The 26,352-nt window shown below is 39.4% G+C and overlaps 1 protein-coding gene across 2 annotated transcripts in view; it reads left to right on the top strand.

Annotated features, from left to right (window-relative positions):
- galnt18a (UDP-N-acetyl-alpha-D-galactosamine:polypeptide N-acetylgalactosaminyltransferase 18a) overlaps positions 1 to 26,352 on the top strand; it is a 285,922-nt gene that overhangs the window by 50,520 nt on the left and 209,050 nt on the right. For both annotated transcript variants that reach the window (XM_088299048.1, XM_088299047.1), the window contains exons 2-3: positions 20,924 to 21,116; positions 21,212 to 21,378. In XM_088299048.1, coding sequence (XP_088155174.1) covers positions 20,924 to 21,116; positions 21,212 to 21,378 — 360 coding nt within the window. The remainder of the gene's footprint in view (positions 1 to 20,923; positions 21,117 to 21,211; positions 21,379 to 26,352) is intronic.

The following is a 26,352-nucleotide window of genomic DNA, read 5'->3' as shown; positions in this document are numbered from 1 at the left end:
AACAAATGGGCAACTGTCAATGCATATTTTCAAAATCCTGATGACGAAAGAAACACCTGGTTCCACCCAGTCTCGAACTGGGAACCTCCCGCGTGTGAGGCGAATGGGATAACCACTGCATTTTGGTAACAGCTGCACTGCAGAGACCTTTACAAAGGTCCTGCGGACCTTGCACTAAAGGCGGCAAGAAGGGGACAAGTTTGAAAAAAAGACATCCTTTTGCCTGTGAAGGGAAGTCGACTGCCACAACAAATGGTTAACTGTGGTTAATGCATATCATTTTCAAAAACAAGAAAGATGTTTCCACCCAGTCTCGAACCGGGAACTTTTCGCATGTTAGGCGACCATGATAACCACTACACTATGGAAACTGCTGTGCTGCCGGAAACAAGACACCCGTTCATCTGCAAAAGAAACTTGCACAAATGGCGACAGCAACCAGTTCTCACCCACTCAGAAACCAAAGATAACACTTTGTGTGTGAAGATAACTCAACTGCCACAACAAATGTCGATAATATATATCGTTTTCAAAAACCAGATGACGAGACGAAAAACCTGTTTCCACCCAGTATCGACCAGGGGACCTTTCGTGTGTGAGGCGAATGTGATAACTAGTACACTATGGAAACAGCGGTGCCACAGGGACCTTATAACAGGTCCATCGAGCCTTGAACAAAAGGGGGACCAGTTTTCCCCCAGTCTCTACAAGTCACCCTTTGATGTGTGAAGGGAACTCCACTGCCACAACAAATTGGAAACTGTCGATAATGTATATTGTTTTCAAAAAACAGTTGACGAGACGAAAAAGAGAACCTATTTCCACCCAGACTTGAAGTGGGATCCTGTCACGCGTTAGGCGAACGTTATAATCACTACATTATGGAAACTGCTGCGCTCCACGGGTCTTTTAACGGGCCCGGCAAGTATTTTTTAAAATGCGACAAGATCAACTCTGAAACCAGACATCCTTTCAGGTGGGAAGGGAACCTTGCACAAATAGCGACAGGGACCATTTGTCACCCAAGACAACTTCTTGTGTGGGGAACTTTCACATGCCAGGCGAACGTGATAACCACTACACTATGGAAACGGGTGTGCGGATGAGGCCTTTATACGGGTCCGGCAAGTCTTTTTCATAATGCGACGCGGACCAGTTTCCACCCAGTATGAAACCAGATACCTTTTCGTGAGTGAACGGGAGTTTGCAGAAATTGTGACGGCGACCAGTTCTCTGAAACCAAAGATATCTTTTTGCGTGGGAAGGGAACTTGACTGCCACAACAAATAGGAAACTGTCAAAATGCAAATAATTTTCACAAAACCAATGACTAGAAGAGAACACTGTACAATCAAAAACTCTAAGGAGAGGAGGCGCTAGTTCCAAATTACTGCGATGGCAGTAACTCATTTGAATGTTGTTCAATGTTTGAGTAAATGACAACTGCAGACCTTGAAGAATGATTACAAATGCTTTCACATTCCAACTCTTTTCTTTTCATGTTCATGACATTTAGATTTGTAATCATGCAACATTGCGTTGTAGCTCGTATTTCAATGAAGTGGATGCAAAATTATGCAGCTTAGTAGCATCAGCAGACTATTTCAAAATAAAAAATAATTCTAACTCTTATATTCAGATGGTTCATTTTAATTCAGATTTTTGGAAGTTATTATTGCAAACATGAATATTCTTCAGTGAATGTGCATTGCTTCCACCTATAGAATAGTTGCGAAAAATTTTCAACTTGTTCAATTTTAGAGTCAGACTTTCCAGTTGTGCATTTTCTTAAACTCTCTTCTCTCCTCCACCGAATTGCAAAGTGTGTGTATGAGTGTTTGTGTGTGTGTCTCCACTTGTATTATTATATATTGCCGAGCTCAGATGTTGTTCCATTCGGGTTGGGAGGTATTCACATTTTGCCACAATTTTACCTTTTCCTCATTATATATATATACATATATATATATATATATATATATATATATATGTATATGGTAATACCGTCACTAATTTTAGTACATAAAACTGTTTGTTTAATTTTAACCACCAAATCCCCGATTCCGTGTGATTTGGTTGCCACTTGTAATTTTGCCGGAAAACCAAATCAAATTAAACATCCAAATTTATCATAATGATAAAAAAATTCCTTTTTTGAAAATATACCGTCGCGATGACGGTACTGCTTCATCAAGTTTAAAATAACTTACATTGTCGTTTGTTGTCGAACCCACGATGTTCTTCCAACCATTCATCCATCCGTTTTATGAACCGCTTATCCTTTTGGATCAATTGTAAAGTCCAGCTACTAGAAGAAACATAGCCTACTCTTAGTTTTAAATTGCTTTGTCGTAATAAGTTTTAAAGACAACTACACATTTATATGTGCTATGAAAAAAAATTAATATCATATTGGGTAAGTCCTTTTTTTAATGACAGTGTTGAAAGTGACATTGTTGCTATTTTTAGACACCACGTGATACCATATTACCGTAACACTGCCCAACTCTATTTTCCACATGATTTTAACAGCCACTGTACGGCTTGTGAGGAGGTGAATAAAGCAGAGGCATAAACGTCTTAAACTCTGTAAACAAAGGTTGTCAGTTCTTCTCCGGTTGTATCAGCCAAGGACATTGTGCTGCCTCAAGCAATTTTCCCTCACCAGTCCACACACAATTGCCTCCATGTCTCTTCCCTCTCTTACACACTCACACTTGCACACTGTCACCAACACACACGACATACACAATCAGAACGAATTACCGGACCGCTGACCCTCAGTTTGCAGATATTCGCTGCTGTCAATCATTCGGCAAGTGTAAGAGAATTAGAGAGGACAAGGACAAGTGACAAGTTTTCTTGGTGTTCATTGTGAGCAAAACCAAGTGAGTTCTGGGTATTATACAGAATATATTTATATGGTCGCTCAAGAAGCCATAAAGAAACTGTTTTAGACTTGTACCAGATACAGCACAAAGCAAGAAAAAAATGCCTCTTATAGACGATAAAGAAGTAATGAATGTCAATGACGAGCTTGTAGTTACCCTGTCATTGTGCATTACGTTGCCGCTTAAAGCTGTCCTATCAGGGACCACTCAATGACATAACAGAATGTCCTTATATCCTCGGACTTACACCTTTGTTTTCTCTATTTATAATTGTTAGGTACGTAAAATCTTTAACTGTGCAGGCATTTTTAAGTAATATTTTAACACTGAGATTCCTGTTGACGTAACCAAAACATGTGAAATACAGACTGGGCGAACGATACCAATTTAGAGAGAGTTCAATAACAACAATTTACTCTGCGTTGAAAATTACTCTCGGCAGAATGCAGCTATTACATTTGGAGCTATGCACAGCACGAGGAGGCACCAGCAACATGAGATGTTGCTCAAAGAAACTAAAGTGGGGTAAACGTGAGGAATGGTTCACTTGAGGCAGAATGAAGGCGCACATGCTGCTGTATGTAAAACGTGTCTTTAGAACACTGTGCCAAAACATTTATACCCGCATGCCTGTCGGGTGAGCGGCATGGTGAGCCGATCCAATGAAACACACTCCCTGCGGCGACCTATATCAAGCACAAAACCCTTAGAACCATACTCAAGCACCCTATTTGGGCCGTCATACGGTGGTTGGAAGGGTGAGGGTACATACACACACAAAGATGCCCACCTCACAGCGCAGAGGTTGTGCGTTTGATTCAGGCCTTCATGTGTGGGGTTTGCATTTTCTCCCTGTGCCTGCTTGGGTTTTCTCCAGGTACTCCAATTTCCTCCCACATTCCAAAAACTTGTGTGGTAGGTCAATTGGAGATATGAGTGTGAGCATGGATGGTTGTTCGTCTATGTGTGCCCTGCGATTAGCTGGCAACCAGTTCAGGGTGTACCCGCCTACCTGCCTCGCAACCCTCGTGAGGAGAAGCGGCTCAGATAATGGATGGATGGAAATTATATATTGAAAAATAATTGTTAAATTTAATTGATTTTATTTTATTGTAAAATAAATGATCATTTAATTACCACAAACACAAAAAGTACAGTGTCATTGAATCCTGGCATTGATTCCCAAATAAAGAGGATTGGAACCCAACTGTTTCAAAGGTCCCCATTTAGTTACTTCCAAAATGAAATACATATTACTAGTTCCTTGCATGTGAAAATGATGTTTCTTTACACTATTACTGTCTTTGTAGAATAACGAATTCCTCCATTTTAAGTTACTTTCTTGGTTTCTGGTGTTAAATTGGGGATTAATTTATTTAATAATGATTTGGACATTTCTAAAAGCAAATGCGAAATTTTCTACTGTACCGTAGCTGGTAAAATGTAACTTGTAATGAGGATATTTAACTACAGGATATAGTGTGGACTATAGTATTAAAATTTTGGAATCTTTGGTGGGAGATCACTAGCTTTGATCAGTATTTGTATTTTTTATACATAACATAATATAATATTGGAACTGATATTTTGTCCACGAAATGAATAATCCCAGACTGTAAACTATAAGTGAAATTATATCAACATATCAATAAAACAGGTACTGGAGATATAGAGAGTAATAAAAGCAAAAGTATCCATTGATAAAGTCAAAACTAACCCATTTATATGTTATTATTTTTTTTTTCCCATCATCATATTTAAAATTTAGTTGGATTTTTCTTTTTTTACTACACGGAGACAAACGTTCGAAGTGAACCGAACAAAAAAAATTTAAATAATAAGCAAGCGCATTACTCAAAATTGAATGTGTCACATTTTAGTTTGCCTGATTGCAGTTGCCACAGTGTGACGTCATAGCTACCGGAAGTCTTCAGCTTTGAGGCAGACGGATTTGCATTTTGATTACTAACAACCAATCAAAAGGACCACTGTTTAGCAGAATGCAATTGATAGCAAAAGAATTGTTAAAATAATACCTAAAAATCAAATGACTCTTATTTCTTCATAATTTATTTGATGCTTTTTACTTTTATTTTGAGGATGGTATATGTTTACGTAATGCTAGGGAATCGAAACAAACTTTGCAATCCGATCAACTTTGTTGAGTTACATTCCCAGCATGTCAAAACAAAAATTCTGGTTGTGGTAATTGGTTTGGATTACCTTGTTTGTGAGGTAATAAACTGCTCTCCTGCTTGTATTATGTGATTAAATGTGTGTTGTTCCCAAGTTTGTAACAGTACAAGACTCAATGACTGGAATAATATATATTAAAAAAATTAAGAGTAACCCATTAAATTACTTTGTTACTGCCTTAATGTAACATTTTACTGTAATGCATGAATTTAGGAAGCTGTTAGGTTCCCAAGGAATCAGGCAACCATTGAGCAGTCCACAGATGTTGGCGCTTTCACCCCCGGAGTCTCACACATTGTCTCTGCACGATAAAACTCCCCCTCGCTCAAGGAGAAAAGACTGGCCTGGAGCAATCAGTGTTTTCTCCGCCTAGGCTTGTTCATATTGAATGTGAGGGATGAAGACGGGATCTATCATGTTGGAGGTTTTTTTTTTATTTGACATACATACATGTTGTCTGCAATAATTTTCACCGAGTTATACTAATGTAGAGATTGTTTTGATTGTAGAGTAAATTGTTTGACCTTTCTTTGTCCTCGTTAAAACAAGAATTGATTTTAAGGATATTTCGTGAACTATTACACTCTCGAGAGATACTGATACTCATCAGAGGTGCATGCGTCAGTAAACATTGCTGGTCCATCGTTCGGTAGAACCGAACCATCTGATCTATGTCCTGCTGTGCAAAAAAGTCGCTTTCTCCTTGAGTCCACTATTGTTCTGCCTAGAGGAAATCACTTAATTTCTTGAATTTCAACGAAAAGAGGACAGAGGTTATGGTGTTTGGTCCCAGTGGCCCTTCTACTCTCAACCATGTTGACCTCGGCCCCCTGGCATCTTATCTAAAGCCAACAAATCAGTGCTGTTGCTTCTTTCATCGTAGGCAGCTGGAAGCACTTACAAACCGTAATCCATGCCTTTGTTACATCTAATATAAATTACTGTAATGCACTTTACTTTGGAGTCAGCCAGTCCTCCCTCAAGCGCCTCCAACTGATGCAAAATGCTGCCACTTGTCTTTTAACTGGAGCTCAAAAAACTGATCACATGACCCCAATCTTGGCCTCTCTTCACTGGCTGCCAATGCACTTTAGAGTTCGCTTTAAGATATTTCTGTTCATCTTTAAATCTGTTAAAGAACTCGCTCAGAACTCCTCCAAACCTTACCCACCTCAGGACTGCGCTTCGAACTGCACTTCAGTTTTAATCAATTATAGTTTGTCTACCACTATTTTAAGACATCAGATCTATTATTATAATTATTAGATTTTTTTTTTTTTAGGACTGTCAGATCCTCCTTCTTTGTCGACAGCCATTTGGCGTCGAGAACGCAACTACGTCACACACCAGTTGATATGGCCGTAGACATAGAGCACCAGATTTATTTGAATGTATGTGAAAATGGCATTGTTTTTTTTGTTTTTTTTACCGTGACAGTAGAAAAACAAATTGCAATCCCAGTACGTTTGACCTAAGGCTACAAAAATTGCAGGCACATGTAACAAAGAAAACTGCACTGATTTTGAGGGTCGAAACGTATGTGAACATTCATGAAACACACACAACAGGCCTGACCATTATTGTGTGATTTTTAAAAAAATGGCTCTGAAGCACCCCTTACAAATTTTGGCATGTATCCATGTATTTTCTCTCGCTCTCTCTCTCTCTCTCCAGTAGCACTTATAAAAAATTGTGTCCTCCTCCAGCATTTATGTTGCCCAACCCTGGCGTAGATTGACGGGGAATTTGAAACCTTTGTCTTTTGGTTCAGCTCCTTCATCACAACAGACCAATAGAGAGTCTGCACGCCTATCGCCTGTCCCCGTTCTTCCCGCACTCGTGAACAAGACCCCAAGTTACTTGAACTCCTTCACTTGGAGTAGGACCTCATTCCCAATGTGGAGAGGGGACTCCACTTTATCTGACTGAGGACCTTGGTCTCAGATTTGGAGGTGCTGATTCTTATTAAAACCACTTCACACTCAGCTGTGAACCGCTCCAGAAGGGTGGAGCCGGATTTGAATGACTTCTGAACTGTGAAGTCAAATTACTAACCAAGTCGGTTACCATGCCAAGTTGAGCAAAGATAATTATGATTTTTTTTTTTTCATTTTAAAGTCGATTAACACCATGACCCAGAAGAAGATAAGCAGCAAACCAATGATTCTCAACCAAGCTTATTATAGAAATTTCTTTTAAAAAACTACCTAAATAACTAAAACTAACATTTAAAAAACATTTGCTGGACAAATGCAACTAAAATGCAATTAAAAGAATAAAAACTAAATGAAACTACATTTTACATTTGTAAAACAAACAAAATATAATTCTTGTGAAAATGTCCTGTTTTCATCTTTGGCAACGAATTTCATCCAGGGTTTATTTTAAATGTATTTATTTTTTGTGTTAATGTACGGCCATACAGAAGAAGAAAGGTCAAACATGCATTTGTCAAATGTAGTTTAGTTTATTACAAAATACCTAGTCGCCTTTTTTTTTCCATCTTGCCCTCAAAATACAAGTAGACACGATGAATTCATTATCCAAATACTCCATATTGTAAAAAATAAATAAATTACAAATTAAAACAAAGCGTTTCTCCAAAAACAAAAACTTGCTCTAAAAACATAATCCAACAGAACAATAGCTTCGTGAACAAGTAAATGCGTGCCGATTTTGAACTTTCAAAGTAAATTTGTGATGAAATTGCGACAGGGTCATCATGACTTCAGTATAACGCTCATTATATTCTAAAGCGTATGTAGGTTCTTTGTAGGTCTATTTTTTAAGACTATATTCAGAAAGTCAGACTCATGAACGTGTCGACATTATTCAACTGTTTGCACCTGTTTTATCTTGCTAATTGGAAGCAGCTGGTCCCAATTAGTAGAGGTAAAGTTCCATTCAATCCGTTCAGCAAAGCGGCATATCTTTTGAAGTCAAGTTAAAATGATTTAAAATTGTATAGAGCGTTATAAACTTGCCAGCCAGTAAAGCTTTCCTTGTGTTTGCTGATGTGTTTTTTTCCCCAGGTCTTTTGAAAAGCAATGCCTGTAATCCTTTGATCAGTGCTATGCAGTGAGTTCGCTTGCTGATAAGGCATTGTTTATTTAAAAATAAAGTATATAAACGCAGGAGAATATCTTAAACTCCCCAATTGGCATTTGCATTACACGCTGTAATTGTTGTTCTGCTTATGTATTCTTCAAAATACAACACAAATAGAGCTCTCTCAGATTATATTTAAAGCGGCACAGAGAGTTAGTGTTACTGCATATTTTAATTTCTGCATAACCATCCTATAGAGTGTGTAGAGGACTATTAATTAATTAAACATGTGGGCTAAAATGTGCCCCCTCGCTTGAGGCCCAGGTACTGGCCTCTCCCAATAAGCGTTTTAAAGTCCATTTTACGTCAGAGGTCAGAGCCAGTTTGCGAGCCAGATATCAGGTCATGCGTAACTTGTCACTTGCACTTTCTGCTACTGCCTGTGTCTGGCAAATGTACACTATTTCACAATAAGATCACAAAAATGATTTGTTGTTCACATTAAATTAGTTGTGCTGACATCTCTCACAATTGCAGGATCAACTATTTTTCATGAACACTTTGGTAGGATTCTAAATTATACAACCTCAAGGGCATTTGACTAGGAATGTTACGCTTCTCTCACTATAAAAGAAGCAGAAAAAGAAAATAACTTGCATTTAGCCCTTTTGCACTCAACACAGCACATATACATAAGTGCAAACAAATCGAATGGAATAGATTAAGACTTGAATATTTTTTGTTCACCTCTGAGCCAAGACAAACAACATTTTCAGACACCATTTAAAATACACTCTTTTTACCCATAGAAAAAAAGTTCAGTTAAAAGTAATGTTTGAAAACATTCTGTGTTTAAGCACTCACTGTCTCAGCCAAAAACGTAAAAAATGACAAAAATAAGTGTTGCTATCTATTGCTATCACCAAGTAGTTAGCCGATTGCTCTTGTCTTTGTTGCACAAGATCACCAAAGTGGTGGCCGCACCACGTGGAGCATCTGAGCTCCCTCTTTTTCCATGCTTATGTGGCTTTGCTGGCTCAGTGGGCTAAGCCTTTCAGAGCATTTCTGCACCTTTTCGATAGTGTCCTAAATCTCTTGCTTTCCTGCTGTCCTTGATGCTTTCTATCTGTGACACTGTCCACAGAGTTTATATAACAGTGTAACCTCCTATGAATCTCAGCTGGTGGGGCGATGGCAATTCGCCAGGGGATGCAAAATCTGTCTGCTTTGCATTGTGGGGTTTATTGAAAGAAATTCATCTTTTCTATTGTCAGCTAAATGTAGTCATTTGTCTCCCTTTTTCTCCCCCTCCTCCCGGCTCAGATTTAATCTCTACTCCTTTCTCGTGTTATTTTTTCTCATCAGCCTCCTAAAACAGCATAAACATGTTTTCCCTTGCTGTGTTTCCAGGCTCTTGCCTTTAGAGAACATACATGCTCTTCTGTTGTTATTCCCTTAGAAGTCAATCTCATTGCGCTGTAGGAGCAAAAATCAATGGTTATCCAAATGCAAATATCTTGTTCAGAGGAGGAAAATCCATTGTATTATTATTTTTTTTTCTTTTCTAAACCTTTTTTTTTCCACATGTTAAACATCCAAACAGCAAGTGACACTGATGTCTATTTTTAGTGAGGGATGTCAGGATGCATTGCGATGGACAATGTTGACATTTGTATAAATTCCTTAGGATTGATCTGATTATTGTTGGCGGTCACAGAATAAGATTGTTCCAAGCTAAAAGCCGCCCCCAACTGACCCTGAACTACAGTAAAGTAGCTGCGGAGGAGGAGGCAATATGTAAATGATCTTACAAGCGCAACACAATGCAAAAAAAAAATACTTTTTTTCCACTGTCTCAACATATAAAAACATTTACAAGGTGCACATTTTTGTAGCATGGTTTTTATTTTATTAGTCCTTCATAGAGCTCTAATGTATGCTTTTGATAAAGGATGTATTTAAATTTTACTTTTTTAACTTTGACTTTTGAATAAAAATACATGGGCAATATACCTTTCAGAAAGGTATAGGCTATTATGAGGTTGAAAAAAATTGTTGTCGTTAAAAAAAGAAACCAGAGGAAAAATAAATAAAATAAAAATGAATTTAATAAAAATGTTTTCAAAACCAATTCAGGGATTCCGGACAGGATAGAGAGAGGTCGAATTTCGGATTCAGGAGGAGCATTGTGATTGTGGTCCAGGATGCGAAACAGTGGAGCAACTCTCCACCCGCAACAGTCTCCTGGCTTGTGCCGACAGTAGGTATCTATTTGTTGACTTGAAGATGTTTGACCGTGTCCCTTTAAGAGTCTTGTAGGAGTGCTCCAGGTTTATGGGTTGCCTGACTGGGCCGGCCGGTCACTGCTCAATCGGTTTCATCAGTTTGCTCGGCAGTAAATCAGATTAATTTCTAGTGAGGATTTTACTCAACCAAAGCTGCTCAGGCATTGTCGCTCATTCCTTTCATAACATTTTACGGACGGAATTTCTAGGCGCTGCCGGGTCACGTTTTTGAGCTCTCAGTATTGTATCTCTGCTTTTTGCAGAAAATCTTTTTTTTTTTCTTTTGACTTAATCAGGCTGCAATCCTCAACTCTCAATGGAGCTTTTCGCAGCTGAGGGTCAGGCAGCTGGAAGGCGAATCAGTGACTTAAAACCTGGAGAAAACTGGGAAAATCACTTTTTAATAAATTTAAATGTTCTTTTTATTTTCAAGATGCCACAAATTTTTCTGGTTGGTCCCTCTGTTTAAACTCAAGCCTAAACACATATTAAACAATAATTTGTAATATTCAACAAGCTACATCACATACATTAGAAATGTATCTACAAGACTGTCACTAAACATGACATGAATAAAAAGTGCTGATTCCTTACAAAAAAAACAAGCTTTTGTCCCTGAAAATATAAACAAAATGCTGCATGCTTACACATGGTACAAGTGCTGAGTTTTAATTGACTTTTTGGGGGGCATTGAGAATAAATCCATTTCCAATATTGGGCTTTAGACATTCTCTGTCAGATGCACTTAGCAGAAAGAAATCTCTTTCTGCTATTTCTAGTCTGTATTACTCTGTGGGAAGCTTATTTCATTCAACTCCCATACGTCAATACATGATGCTTTTGCAACGTATGAATGGGCACCATGCCGATGTTGAGTGCAATCGTCTCCCGGATTGCCTTCGCCGAGCTCTTTTCTCGGCTTGCTTATAACAATGTGAAAATGATTATGCTCATGCTGTCTGTTTCTTGAGTTTGTGTCACACACAGGGCACATGCTAATACAAGACATCAGAATAATAATATACATAAATACATACTCTATAGAAATATTGTTGTATTTTTTAGTCCACCTTGTATTTAAGTTTAACGCTAAATTATTTAGGGAATCTTTACTGTAAATCTATTATGTGAGATTATCCAGTGGTGCACATATTATGACTCCAAACTGAATTCATGCAGCTACTTGTTGTTACTTATTTCAGCTTTGTATTAATTTAAGAATCCAGATGCTTAAACTGAAGGAATGACAGTGTGCTCCCTTTTCTGCCCGCACCTCCGCCTCATCAATACATTTGTTCTGTTGCTATGGCTCGTTATTGATTGCAACAAACTTGACTTGGCTGGTTGGAGCTCTACACATGACTTCTTTTTACGCTCTGGCGTAATGCCACTGTACTGGTTCAGACGGCGCCTGAGTGAGCAGTGTAGCGTGACGTCGCATGAAAGTGGTATGCACTTGCCCAAGCAGAAGAAAAAAAGTTTCCACTCATTTAGACAATATATCAACACCTTAATTATTTTGCACTGTGTTCCTGTCATGACGTACTGTACATTACAGTTCAAATGACTTAGGTATCAAAAGTGTCAATGTTTTGGTTTGAGAATTGATTTTAGAGTGTACAGATACTATCATGTATGATATCAATATTTTACACATCCCTAATATGTTTTGCTATGGGATCATATTTAGACATCATTATTTTGATCTCATCAAAACAAGGTGGTATAAGGAAGTTTCCCTCGATATGTAATAAACTTTGGAACATTTTTGACAACTTTGAGCTGTCAAGTGTTCACAAAAAAGCTCTACTGACTTTGTTGGAATAGCGAAGCAGTATGTGCGTGGAAGTGAGAAGATGAGAATCAATGTCCCCCGTGATGCAATCTGTGATAAAAATGAGAACATTTGGAAATTATGTCATTTTAAATGTGCCAGTTTTTGGGTCACACTCTAAACAATGAATATCACAAGCATGTTTCCGTCCTATTTTTTCTATGGATTAGTAGGCATGGACAATTTACAATCTGCAGGTAACCTCAGCCTACCTCAGTGCGGCCTGCTTGTGGGCAATGCCAATGTGAGTCAAAGCCAACTTGTAATGATGCAAATCACAGATCAAAAAGAAACATAGTTGCTGTCGCCCACAGCCTCTGAGGCAGAAAGCTCTGGGTGGGAGTAGCCGGCTGTGCATGTAGTCACTTGGTCGCACACGGCCGCAGTCTCTCCACCTATGCTGCCCTTCAGATTGAGCGGTTGGGAGAGGTTGTGGACTTCAGTCACATGATTTGGCTCGAGTCACACTTAAAGGGAGACTTCATTGACGTTAACATTGTCACTCATATAATAGGTTTCCATGTAAAAATTACATCAGTACTAAAATGCTCCTCCCTAAAAGAATGTAGTGATTTAAGTTTTTTTGTGACGAGATTGCCGACAAATTGGTATGCCCCCTTTTGGAACTCGGCTTGTTATTTTTTTCCAGTTTCAGCGTCTACGTCACTGCAGGGACGAAAGCGAAGAACTATCGCTTGCTTTGTCAATTCTGTTGTCTAAAACGGCAACTGATTGCCACCAAAATGCAAATGCAAATGACTACTCTTGTCCACTTCAACCTGTGAAAGTATAAAAGCGTTCTGCATTGTTTGGATTTATTGACATCAAACATGAGCTCATGTGATCACCTCCACAAAATCAAAAATAACGTGCGAATATCTCCTCCACTTACACAAGCTGAAGCGGACACAGATGAGAATGCGCGCACAAACCCAGACTGGTTTTAGTTCAGACATTTCTCTAAGTTAATCTTTTGTTAAGTTTGAGGATGCAGGCAGCCATCAATGTTTCCACCTCTCACCCCCAACGGTTAACAACAGCTTTTGGTCGTTAAACAGATGACGTTAGCTCCACAAAATTAGCTTCTTTCTGGCAACTTGGTGCCGGAGATGCCTGGCTGTTGCCGTTCATGCCGTTCCACCATCGCTTGCAACAAATTCATAAAGCTGTCCACGTCGCAGTGCGAGTCGTTCGATGAACCCCGGAGGTGGTCTTCTTGAACAGTGCGCCTCACCTACGGGCATGTGCTTTTAGTCGGGGGCCGCTCCGGGAGCGTCAATGTTCAGCGAACAGAAAGTACCAGCGAGGAGGCCGACTCCACAGCCAAGTATGGCTGCATTGGAACACTCCATTGAGTGCGTAGCACTGAGCTGTTTCATTCCAAAGAATAAAACGGCGTGCGTATTGTTACAGTTGAAAAAAATTCTCATCCAAATGGGACGTCTACTAATTCACACTTCAGTCTCTGTAAATATCCTGACTGATGCATGTCCTCATCGTGATCAGCTAAGTAGCAGTGTGCCGGTCCTAATAGCAAAATCAATGTACCTCTGCTCAACCCCATAGTTCCTCATTCTCATATAAATCAGCCACGGAGAGGTTAATCCTTTTGATATTTGGAAGTGATCATAGGTAAGGATGTCCATCTGAATTTTAGTGCCAATTGATTATTTTCGGACGTTATAAGCAATGAAAGTGCAATGATTTCCAATGGAGAGTTTGTAATTTGTCCCTTCATGGACTCTTGCAGTAACATGGGGAGAGCAGAGGGGGGCGTGGCCACATCCCTCATTAAAAGTAGCCGTTTTTCAAGGCGTCACTTATTTCCTAAGTACTCCAAAATGTAAAGATAAAAAGGAAAATGATAACTAATTTTAGTTTCCCGATCAAAATATTTATGAACTGGAGCTTGTTAGTAAAAAATAGGCCATCTTGGGTCTTGTCCTCCAACAAGTAGCCAATATTAGGACTTCAACGTGCTTGGCTTCAACTTGATGAAAGATGCAACTTGACTTTGACTTTTTGTCAATTTGTTCTATTATGCTGAAAAAAAATTATTTTTCTTCCACCGTGTGTGGTTTTGAGGTCCACAAGGTCCGACTGCCATCATAAATTCAAATAGAGTTAATCTGCTCCCTGGGTGTCCGGTTTTGAAAAGAACATGCACATTGAACAAGCACAAGTGGAATACATAAGCCACAAATTTTTGGGAGCAGCTCAGGTATCTGCGCATGAAGGGGTAAGAGGCAGTCTTCTGTGTGCATTGTACATAACAACACACTACGGCTTCAAATCACTGACCTTTCTCCTTGGCTCCTTTTTTGCACACCTCTACTCGCTGCATTTTGTTCTCATGGCAGGTGGTAATCATTCTCACAATGCTCTTTTCCTGCCATGCAAGCAGCGTCATATTGCCATCGTGGCTGACAATTTTCCCCAATGCCTCCAAGCTGCTCTTTGTGGCCACCTTGATCAGTGCCGGTTCCCCTCGGTTTTTCCTCAAAGTCCCTCACATTTGAGTCTTTGCTAGAAGCAGACGAGTTCACATGTCCACCGAGTTACAAAAATTGTCCATGAACAATTTGTATTTCCAATCAGGCGGTCCAGTAACAAAAAATCACTATAGCCATTGCTACTATTTCTGTTTAAAACATCCATCCATCCATTATCTTAACCGCTTCTCCTCACTAGGGTCGCGGGGGGTGCTGGAGCCTATCCCAGCTATCTTCGGGCAGGAGGCACCCTGAACTGGTTGCCAGCCAATCACAGAGCACACAGGGACGAACAACCATCCGCGCTCACACTCATACCTAGGGGCAATTTAGAGTGTTCAATCAACCTGCTGTGCATGTTTTTTGGAATGTGGGAGAAAACCGGAGTACCCAGAGGAAACCCACGCAGGCACGGGGAGAACATGCAAACTCCACACAGGAAGGCCGGAGCCGGGATCGAACCCACGACCGCCGCTGTCTCTCACTGCGAGGCCATCATGTGTGCCACCCCCTTTTTAAAGCATTATACACCAAAAACATTCAGATCATACGTACAATCTAATCAATACTCATTTAAAAAAATCAATAACTAGCAGTAATTCTGACATAATTTTAAGATTTATTTGCTCTTTACGGGGCGGCATGGTGGATAACTGGTTCGCACGTTGGCCTCAGATGTACAGAGGTGCAGGGTTCAATTCAGGCCTCGGCGTTCCTGTGTGCATGTTCTCCCCCAGCCTGCGTGGGTTTTCTCCGGGTACTCCGGTTTCCTCCCACATTTCAAAAACCTGCATGGTAGGTTGATTGGCCTGGTATGAATTTGAGTGTGGATAGTTGTTTGTCTATGTGTGCCCTTCGATTGGCTGGCAACCACAGTTCAGGGTGTCCCCCGCCTACTGCCCAAAGGCAGTTGGGATAGGCACCAGCACCCCCTTGACCCTTGTGAGGCTACGCGGCTCAGATGATGGATGGATGTATTTAATCTTTATTTTATTTAATTGTAAGAAGAAAAAACTAATCTATATTTATTTAGAGTGTAACATTGACCAGTCGGTAGCTTACTTCTCTCCTCTAAGAATTTTAACAAAAGTAGTATATCTACTTTCTATTTTATTGTTGTTGTTGGTTCAGGAGTAGTCACTTGGGAAAGCATGAAAAAAATTATGAGTTTGGAAGCCGACCTTTACTTCCAACCTGGAATTGGTGGAGAACGTCTTATTGTCAATGACCCCCCTCATGAACCATGGGTTGCTTTGGCAGCAGAAGGGAGGGATAATATGTGTATCTTGCACATATTGACCTGAAAGACACCATGAAAAGATACATACAAACTGAATATCTCTGGAACCGTCTAAATATTATTGATACTTATTGTTCAAATTTATGATTGCATTTTTCATCTCCTGTTGCAACGTGTCATGGAAATAAATACAGATGCAAGGCAGGTTTATGTACACAATTTACACGTCTTTATTTTACACAACTTTATTTGCTTGTAACTGGAAAAAGCGATACAATACGATACGGTGGTTTATTTCATGGTGCATGTTTCAAGAAATAAATTCATCCATATATTCTCTGTATCGCATCGTTAAAATTAATTGGGCATGTAGGCAAATGTTCTCACTTAGATTCTCACACCTATGGACAATTTGCAATTAACCCAGCGCTTCTCAATTATTTCCTTTCACGCCCCCCCTACCAATTATTATTATTATTATTATATTATACCCTCCCATTATCTTCCAAACGCAGCTGATGTTATAAAATAATCAGCCCTTTGTACTGCCTGGTGCTCTGAGTGCACGTGTCATCAGTTGGAGTGTCTAGATCGCATTACAGCAAGCTCTGAGTGAAGCGGAGTGCGCACTGAGAATCTCTAAACGCATCCTTCGATGATGAGCGGTGATGTATCTTTTACCCAAACTGACTGTATACATGGAGCAACACAGCACAATCATCAGCGAATTTGCCTCAAGACGCAAGTGACACGAACAGCGACAACCAGACAGACTGAGAAAGTGTGTAACGAAGTAGGAGACTACTGTGCCACGTTCAACAATTTTTGGAAAAAAGCATTTACAGATGTTCAAGTGAAGTAAAAGTTTCAAACAATCCGTCTGTGAAACCTTTCATTCCTACGTTATAAAGTGGAGACTAACAGAAATAATTGAGAAGCATTGGTCTATGGTGTCATTATTGCATGTCAGATGTTTCTAATAAACCTTCTATTGTAAAAAAAAAATTTAAAATAAAAAAAAAAAATCTGAAAAGAATTTGGCAAGCTATGATTAATTTATTGGAGCCAAATACAGTTATCTCAATAAAAGGGACTGGAAAAGTGCGCCGGGGACTCCCAGTTCGGGATCGCGGCTAGTTCTGCAGCCTGTGTCCTCAACCAGCTGAAGCTTCCTCCAGTGCAGGAATGAGCAACTTAACTGCTGGAGGCTGCCCCAATTTTTCATCAGCGCTACTGATCCTCCGAGCACTCTGGCGGCCGCCTGAAACAAGCCATAGCCGTCGGCCTTGGTGACGCCGAGGGAGAGTCGACTGCGACTCTCGTTCAAGTGAATGGGACACAGCACACAGTGCCATCGCTTGTGAAAATGTTTTCTCTAATTATCTGTATCTATAATAAATATTGTTTTCAGATTCAAGGAGACTTTGATTGGTTGTACGTGTAAAACATGCAATTTTTTTCAGTTGCCACATTGTGTAAATTGGGCCCAGCCTAGAGCTCTGGTTCAAATACACTCCTCTGTGTGAGGGCACATGAGTTGTCAGCATCATCAATGATTTTGTGCGTAGTCAAGTGAGGCATGAAGGACGCCATGACTCATCGTCACTTTTCCAATCTCGCCTATGCACGGCATTTGAACCACAAATTCAGTTGCTTTCTTAGTTTTAATGATAAAATCGTTTCCATTGAAGCGTGTACCAGAGTACAAAAATGTATTCTTTTTTATTTAATCATTATTTTTAGTATTTATTGTATTTATTCTGCCTCCCCCGACCACATATCTTATGCGCTATGGTGGATAATGATGATGATATACTGTCCCATGCAAAAGCCACCATTCGATTTATTGTTTAAACTATTCTGTAATGATCAGAACTATAATGTTACTCTATTGAGTGACTATCTCTACTAAGTCTGGACTGTTTAAAAAAATAATTCACTTTGAGACAAAGTGATTTTTTTATTTACAACCAGGCATGATTTGATATAATTGAGTACATTTTTTACGGCACCTTTGCCATATTGTCCTATTTGTAACAAGTGATATAAGACACAACAGGCGACAGGTTATTTCAACAAACAAAAAAAAAATCACACTGGGTTTACATGAAACGTCATAAAAGTTAAACACAAAGTTACACGTTGTCAATGAAATGTCATCACATGTGGACGCACCAGGCTAAAGGCTGTTGTACATAAAATGTTTAAGTCTCGCAGTCGTAAATGCAAAACTTGTAAAATAAGTCTAAACCTTCTACATGCATTGAACTCACTCCCGCTAACTTTTTTGTGTATTGTATCCAATTCTGGGTAAATTTAAACATATAGGTGAAATATTTTGGGCAGTTCGCATTATCAAGAAATACAGTACATTGACCTGTGTGAGTTAATATAGCACAGTGACTCAATGATGCTTGGCAAACCGCTAGAGATCACAGCCATCTACCCTAATGTTGCTGGGAGTGACTAAAATCATCCGAAAATAAAAAAATGCTGTTTTCAAACGCCTTTTCGTTTTTCTGGAACACTTCATTCACAAACAGTGACATAGATTTTCAGACAGCTCACATTGTAGCGGAACAGAAGCTGCACGCATGCATGCCATGTTGAATAATGAAAAATCATTAACGGTGCTCCAAGGGTGTTTATTATGAGGCTTTGAAAGGACTTAGGGGGATGTGACATTTCACCTATGAGAGCATCCAGCATATAATTAGCGATGGAGGCAATACAGTGCTTCAAATCTCATTAAAACGTCTTTGCATCCGTAAAGGCAAGGCTTGGAGGCACTTCACAGCAGATATGTTAGATGTTTGTCAGTCTCCAGCCAAAATATGAAACTCAAACCCTGTGTAAATAATTTCAATGCATAATTGGATTCATGTGCATGAGAAATTGTACCTCCAGTTTCTGCAATTCAAATATACAAATTTTCCTTTGTGGAGTCTGGCCAGGAGTTGTTCTTACATGAAATATCATAGGCAGTTTGGGGGATGTAGACCGATTGTTTTCCCCGTTATTTACCTAGACAATTTACAATGATGCCTTGTTCTCGCCATAAGTTATGTCATTGTTTGTAGTTGTTCATCTTGTTCTTGCTTATCACGTGAATTGGTCTTCCTTGTCCTTCAGAGGCAAGTGATTTTCGTTCAGTTTTTGCTCCTTGCCTTTTGCATGCGTTTTTTGTTTGCATCATTATTTTCCTGGTGTGTTTTCCACCAGCATCATTGATGTACTTTGTCGGTCTTGCGCCAGATTTATTTTTTTGTAAAAGAAATATTTTGGGGGAAATTGATTTTCTGTGTCCGTGCTTAAGAGTCCAGATATTTTCCAGAAATTCTGGAAAACCTAACATTTACACGCACAAAAAAATACTTTTGTGTTTGTGCATTTATAAAAATCAGATGTCTGAAAAAATATGAATATACTGTATAATAGGATAATTTGAAGTTCACTGAGGGTATCTTTTGTGGAAAACGTTCCCATTTTTTTTTTCAATTTTGGGTTAAAATTGAATATTTTTTTAAATATAATTAATTAATTTTTTAAAAAATATTACATTTAATAGTTTTCTTTTTCTTGTTTTTATTTATTCATTTTTTCATAAAAGCTGTCAATTATGAATATATTATTTCTAAGACGCACAAATAGTGGTGGTCCTAGGGAGGCTACCGTCTCGTCCACCGGGGTGAGCTACAATGCTTTTGAGAGAACAGGAACCAGAGCCCAGGCTGTGTGTAGAAGCAAGTCCGACTACATGTCAAGTCGGAACCTCTCCTCTGCACACCAGCTCGGCCTCCTTCCCTGCCAGAGAGATGACATTCCATGTCCCCAGAACTCGCTTCTGTAGCCAGGGATCGGACCGCCAAGCTCATAAAGCACCGACCCATTTGCTGCCTCCCACAGGTGGTGAGCCCATGGGAAACCAAAATGTGGGTCACATGATATAAGGCGACTTGAGAATCTGTTATTGGTTGTAACAAACCATTTTCAAGAATTGAAAATGTCCAGATTAACTATGAACAACTGGGCCCTGGCCTTCATCCTCTGGGGCCAGTTGTTCATAAAATGTAATCTGGATCAAAATGATCTGGATTTGGAAATCCCATTTTTTTTATATCCAGGATCAAGTAATCTGTTTTACTTTAATTCCAATTTTTCAATGCAAGATTAGATTTTTTTACCCTGACCCAGATACTCCGTTTTCAAGATTACCAAATTGGTAAATGTCACATCTAGTTGCAATATAAAGAACAACAGCTAGAAGAGCCAACGTCAGTTTACTTTAAGTGTTTTTGAATTTTGAGAAAAAACACAAATATAACATGAACATCCACTTCTATTTAAGATTTCCTTGTTGAAGTCATCTGAGCCACAACAAATATAAAGTACACAAACAAACTAAATTGTATTAATTTTGAAGAAGTCAAAATATTGAAAAAAACTAATGTAAAAATTGTTAACAAAATAATGACTTTAATATAGAGTGAACAAAAACTACTTTAGTATATTGAAAGGCTTGATTGTTAAACAGTATGTAATAATACATGAACACAAAATATGTACCCGAAATGTTACAATTTATTTATTTGACCATTTCTTTTTTTAATTTTTAATCAAAGTTATCCAGATCTTACTGGAATGTTTAGAACAACACAAATTTGAATAAAAATTGGATTACATGATCTAATCAGATTTCACAATTCTTCCTTCCCTTTTGAAGAACACAATTTTGAGGTTTTGACCCAATGCAAAAAACAAAACCCAGTCAGGTTACAACTGGACCCCGGTCATAATGAACACTTCATTCATCATGCAATTTCCCCACAGTCAACTATAACGCATTAGTTATGAGGTCTGAAAGTATGTAGTTGTTTGAAAAGCCTTGTAAATGCTAAAAGTTGTACCAAAATGCAGCAACTTTCTCTTCCCCACAGATAAGCCCCAGAAAGATGCCTCATCCTCCTCAGCCTCTGAACCCAGCTCCTCACTGTTTGATCACTGGGGTCATGACCTGGGCCCAGAAAGTCGAAGGGCTGCCATCAAAAAATTCCGCTATTATGGTTACAACAGCTACCTCAGTGACCGGCTCTCCATCACCCGGCCAATCCCAGATTTCCGCCCAGACGGGTCAGTCGGAAAGTGACTCGTGAGCATGCTGACAGCTGTTAAATGCTTGAATGCGGCAGTGTGGAGTAATGTCATCCCTATGTTTTTTCCTTCAGATGTAAAAACATGTGGTATTCATCCGACCTTCCTCAGTTGAGCATCATCTTCATCTTTGTCAATGAGGCCTTGTCAGTGTTGCTGCGCTCCGTGCACACAGCCATCCAGAGGACTCCATCCAATTTACTCAAGGAGATTATACTAGTGGACGACCACAGCACCAACTGTAAGGATTATTAACCTTCCTCTGTGTTTAAATGTTGTGTTAGTACGGACAATTCAGACTAATACCAATATTCTATAAATATTAGGGTGCAGAGATACACAAACTTCACAGTTCGGTTTGGTTTGGTTTGATACTTTCGTTTGGTAATTTTGATTTTGATTGCATGTTTTCAATACATTGGTAAAAAATCTTTGGTGGTAAATAGTAGGCTGACCTAAGATGTCATATAATAATATAATACAGTATAACAGGCACAGCGGTAAAAAAAAAAAAAAGCCTCCATTACCCACTTATTTACATGTACACTGTCAGGATGAAGAAGTCAAGCTAACTGCAGGAACAACTGTTCATACGATGCATGAGTTAGACACCAATGCGGTAAGCGCTAGCAGCGCTCAAGTGCGAGAGCTGTCAAATTACTATTTAATTAATTACCAAGGTAGTAGACGTAAATGTCAGCAAACTTTGATACTCACAGGCTGACTCAGTGTTTGTTCCTACTGATCACTTTGTAACCAAGCAGGCTTACTCAAGTGAGTTGTTTAAGCCAACATAATCACGGTTCTGACGTCATTTCGTCTCTTAGACCAAAATCTAAGGGGACAGATTTATCTAAATCCTCACTCATGTTTCTGGGGAGGAAAATAATGTGATGTTATGCAAAGTTTAAATTAAAGTATAAAATGTTGCTGGGCTAAAAGTGACAACCAGTTGGTTGTCATTAAGTGTAAATTCGTTTTTTCTTGTCTTCTGTATTGAAGAGTATTAAAAAAAAAAAAGAAACAAACAAAACCTCTCTGAGCTGAGCCAACAACGCCACCAACAGCCTGACACAGCCAAAATGTATTGACTGGCTCTTAAATTGATGAAGAATGCAGGTGTGCTGTGAGAACTATTGTGAATTGAATGACACGTTGACACTCACCATTTCATACGTGCGTTGTGTGCTTCAGATCAGCGCAAGCTCACTCAACATTGGTTATAAGGGACAGCCGGGAAAGCCTGTGAGGCTTGCTGGTCAGCGAGCCACTCGGCCGAATTGAAGCAAGCACAGGGAAAGTCAGACCCCTCCTCACCAGTGCCCACTCTATGAACAAAAATGAACTGTAAGAGCACAACGTCCACACAGGCCAGAATGAGAGCGAGCGCACAGGCAGGGATTTTGACGCAGCATATTTTCTTTAAATTCACCACTGGTGAAGTTGGGCACTCTAGATTGTTTTGAAATACGCTATCGAGAACAATCAGTGTTACGGGTGCAACAAGTTAGCGTTGGGTGATTTCCATAACAAAATATAGACGATCTCGAACATTTGGCGACGCTGCCATTGCGCACTAGAGCTGCCGACACAGGCTGCTGCTTTGCAGGTCTCTGATCGAAATAAAAAAAGTGTATTGTTCGATGCAGTGTGGACTGAACCGAGACCATTGTATTGGACGGTTCAATACCGTTTAATTTAGTATGTCGGAGTACCAGTAGAAAAGCCACGCAAGCGTGTGGAAAACATGCCTATTACGCACGAGAGGGATTTAATCAAGCTACTGAAATTCTGATGAAATCAAAGATGCGTTTGCAGTGGAGTTGGGCAGACACATACTGTAGCTATACATGTCTTTACACTTAATCAGTCCTGACTGCAAATTGGAGTTACAGGAGAATAATTAGCCTGGGGATATTACCGCACACCTCATTAAATGTAAGTGTTATTTAATTAGATGAGCTAATAAAAATAAAGCAGATGTGGTTAAACTGATCATATTGCTCACCTCAGGTGGATGGCTACAGCATATATTGTACACATTTGAGGAGAAAACAATTCAGAGCAGATTCCTGAACCATTAGAATCATAGCTAGTTGGTGAAGTTGTATTTGAACGAAAAAGCTTTCTTTTGCAACCACATTGCGATTCTTTCTTGATATTGTAAGTTTAAGAATCTTCACAAGTCCACTGAAATTCCAGCGATCGAAACCCCGGTTGTAAATTGCTGAAGATACGCATGTTCTCCACTTGCCGGTCCAGTTACATAACTCCATTACTCTTATCACATGTCGAGTTCACATATGTGATCTTGGACGTTTAAAATGTTTAACAGTGGACGCTTCAACCGCCGCTCCTGTTCGTCATTCCTTGTGCATGGTGAGATTGAACCCAACTTGAAAGAAATATATTTAGAAAAACATTAATGAAGAGGAAATTAGTTGAAGATGTGAATGAGTACAAAGAGAAGAATTAGGATGAAACTTATTTGAATGTACCGAACAGGGCACGTAATGGTCACTACATTTTGGCTGCAAGCTTTCACCCAAAGAAATGTGGATTAGGAATGTGGTCATGTTTAAGTATTGTTTTAAATTTCAACATATATATAAATTATCTATCTCTCTATCTATCTATCTAGAGTGAGAGAGAGAGAGAGAGATTTTCTGAGGGAAGTGCGAGGCTTGACTGCTGCAATCTACTTTATGAAGTGGATTTATTTGGCGTTGCTGCGAGCAAACCCAAAAATGTATTTTTAGTGTGTGATGACATGCGTGAGTAAACGACATGATCGCTAGAAAAGACTTTTGGCATTTCTTTAGTGCAGAAAAACAGTAGGTGTGGCTTGCCAGACACAAGCCCTCCCACAAATAGCATCTGTCTGCCAGTACGCCATCTATTGGGGAAATGCGAGCATTGCAGGGTCAAGATGAAATGTTTGAATTATTAAGATTTCTCTTTTTTAGTTGGACAAGTTCGGCGCGCTGGATTAAAAAGCCCATATCTAATCTAATTGCTTCTGGTCAAAATGTCTTATTTCTAGTTAAATCTAAATTAAAAAGCAAACATCCATTCATCCATCATCCAAGATACTTTCCTGACGAGTGCTGGAGCCTTTCCCAGCTATCTTCAGGCAGTTGGCAGGGGCACATCCTGAACCGGTTGCCAGCCAACCGCAGGGCACATAAAGACAAACAACCATGCGCTCTCACAATCATACTTCGGGACAATTTAGAGTGTTGAATCAACCTACCATGCATGTTTTTGGAATGTGGTAGGAAAGCGTGGGAGAAAATCCCCGCAGACATGGGGAGAATATGCAAACTCCACACGGGAAGGCCAGAGCTGGACTAAAAGCAAATATTCAGTACAAAACAAACTTAAAAAAAGTCAATAATATCAAAAAAAATTCTTTGTATAGCCATTAATCACAAACAGTCTCAAAAGGCTTTGCATAACCACAATTGACATCCCCTGATCTTAACACCCAAGAGGGCAAAGAAAAACTCAAAGCCTCATTCGGGGAAAAATGAGAAACCTTGCGTAGGGACCACTGATGGGGGAATCCCCCTTCCAGGATGATCAAGCTGCAATGGATGCCAATTGAGCAACATTTGACACATAAAATGATGCTATACAACGTTAGCTGAGATAATGTGAGAGTCAATCAAATGGAGTGGTGCAGGAAGACGACTTCAGTGGAGCGGGTCCTCGCCCCGTTGATCAGAGCTGTAATCTCCATAGCAGCATCTCTTGTACCGGTCAGTTGCTGTAGAATCAGAACAGCCACTTTCAAATGAATCACCATCACCTAATTCCCAAGCCGGGGAACTGGGGGCAGAAAAGAGAACAGAAGTACTAAATTGGCAATATTTGCATACTTCAGAAAACATTTCAATAAAAAAAAAAACAAGTTTCTCATTTGAAGTGTAAAGAAATTCCTTTTGACTATAAATGAGACAGGCATTCTTGTTGAGATTTGTTTGGATTTCTTACTCTGCAATGACCATCTCATTGAAACATGATAACTTCGCTCACTAATTTCGCCGCACAGTTCCTAATCATTTTTGATTGATTGGTTGAAAGTACATTTACGTTCTGCAAAGTTGAAGAACTATTAATTAGCTTCACAAATGTATCATAGCGGAGCACTAATGCGAAATGTGTTCAGCCGTGTCCTCTTTCTCTGTTGCAAAAATTCCCAAGTCAAAGAAATGACCTCAAGGTAGATTCTGGACTCGAACAAACATTCTATTAGGCTACCAATTTGTCAATTTACTCGAGTCACAAATGCTATGAGGCTAACAAGATGGCAGAAAATGACTGTGTAACTTATGGTGCTTGATTTAATGACTTGATATTTAATGTTTGGATACATCTAATTGTAATGCCTCGAACACCCCACCACATGTTTGTCTTCAAAGGCTCCGAAATGTAATGAAATAAGCTCATCTTCTCTCAGGTCAGCAGCAAACTCTGGCTCATTAAGGAGAAACAGACAGGAGAATTTAGGTTGATAGTAATAAGGACGAGAGGGGAGAAGGCTGCAGCTGTCGCCTACAGGCGGGATTATAACAGGGATAAATCCAATGAGTCATTTTGAATTGGTGCTGTTCTGCTGCGGACAGTCTCTGTCTCAAGTGGTTTGTGTCATTCTTTCTATCCAAAAAGTGTTCTTAGGGTGCCTACCACTACCGTTATTCATTAAGAAAAGACTGACACACACGAAGGAAAGCTGCTCATAAACATGAAATTGAACAACTTTGTATGGTGGTGTATTTGTTTACTGCAATTATCACAGGTCAATGCATGGTTTTAGAATATTATAATTATTGAAGCAGCTCTTTCTGTTACATAAGACATAACACGATTCGGCCAAGAATGAAATCTACATTCACAGCACAACCTCCAAGATAGACAGCAATCCAATCTTGGCCACATGTCGGCCTTCAGTATGTTCCAATTTCAAACCACTTCACACTTTTACTTTGCTCCTTTGTACAGTTCTCAGGTGAGAATTGAATTTCTCAAAACTACTCAAAACAATTTCCATATCATTGTGTCACTTGAAGTAAAAATACTTCATTAAACTAGGTAGAAATTTTGTGTCATGGTCTGTTTGTTGTTTTTGGTTTTGGACTTCAGTTTCTTGTCTCTAGTTAAGCATATTGTGTCCACCCGTGCTTGTCCAGGTGTTCCTCGTTGTCATTTCAAT

Source organism: Idiotropiscis lumnitzeri, chromosome 6, assembly GCF_059441095.1.
Source record: "Idiotropiscis lumnitzeri isolate Australia: NSW breed Sydney's pygmy pipehorse chromosome 6, RoL_Ilum_1.0, whole genome shotgun sequence".
Taxonomy (NCBI): Eukaryota; Metazoa; Chordata; class Actinopteri; order Syngnathiformes; family Syngnathidae; genus Idiotropiscis; species Idiotropiscis lumnitzeri.
Note: the sequence above shows the minus strand (reverse complement) of the source record. Positions and strands in the feature narration are given on the sequence as shown.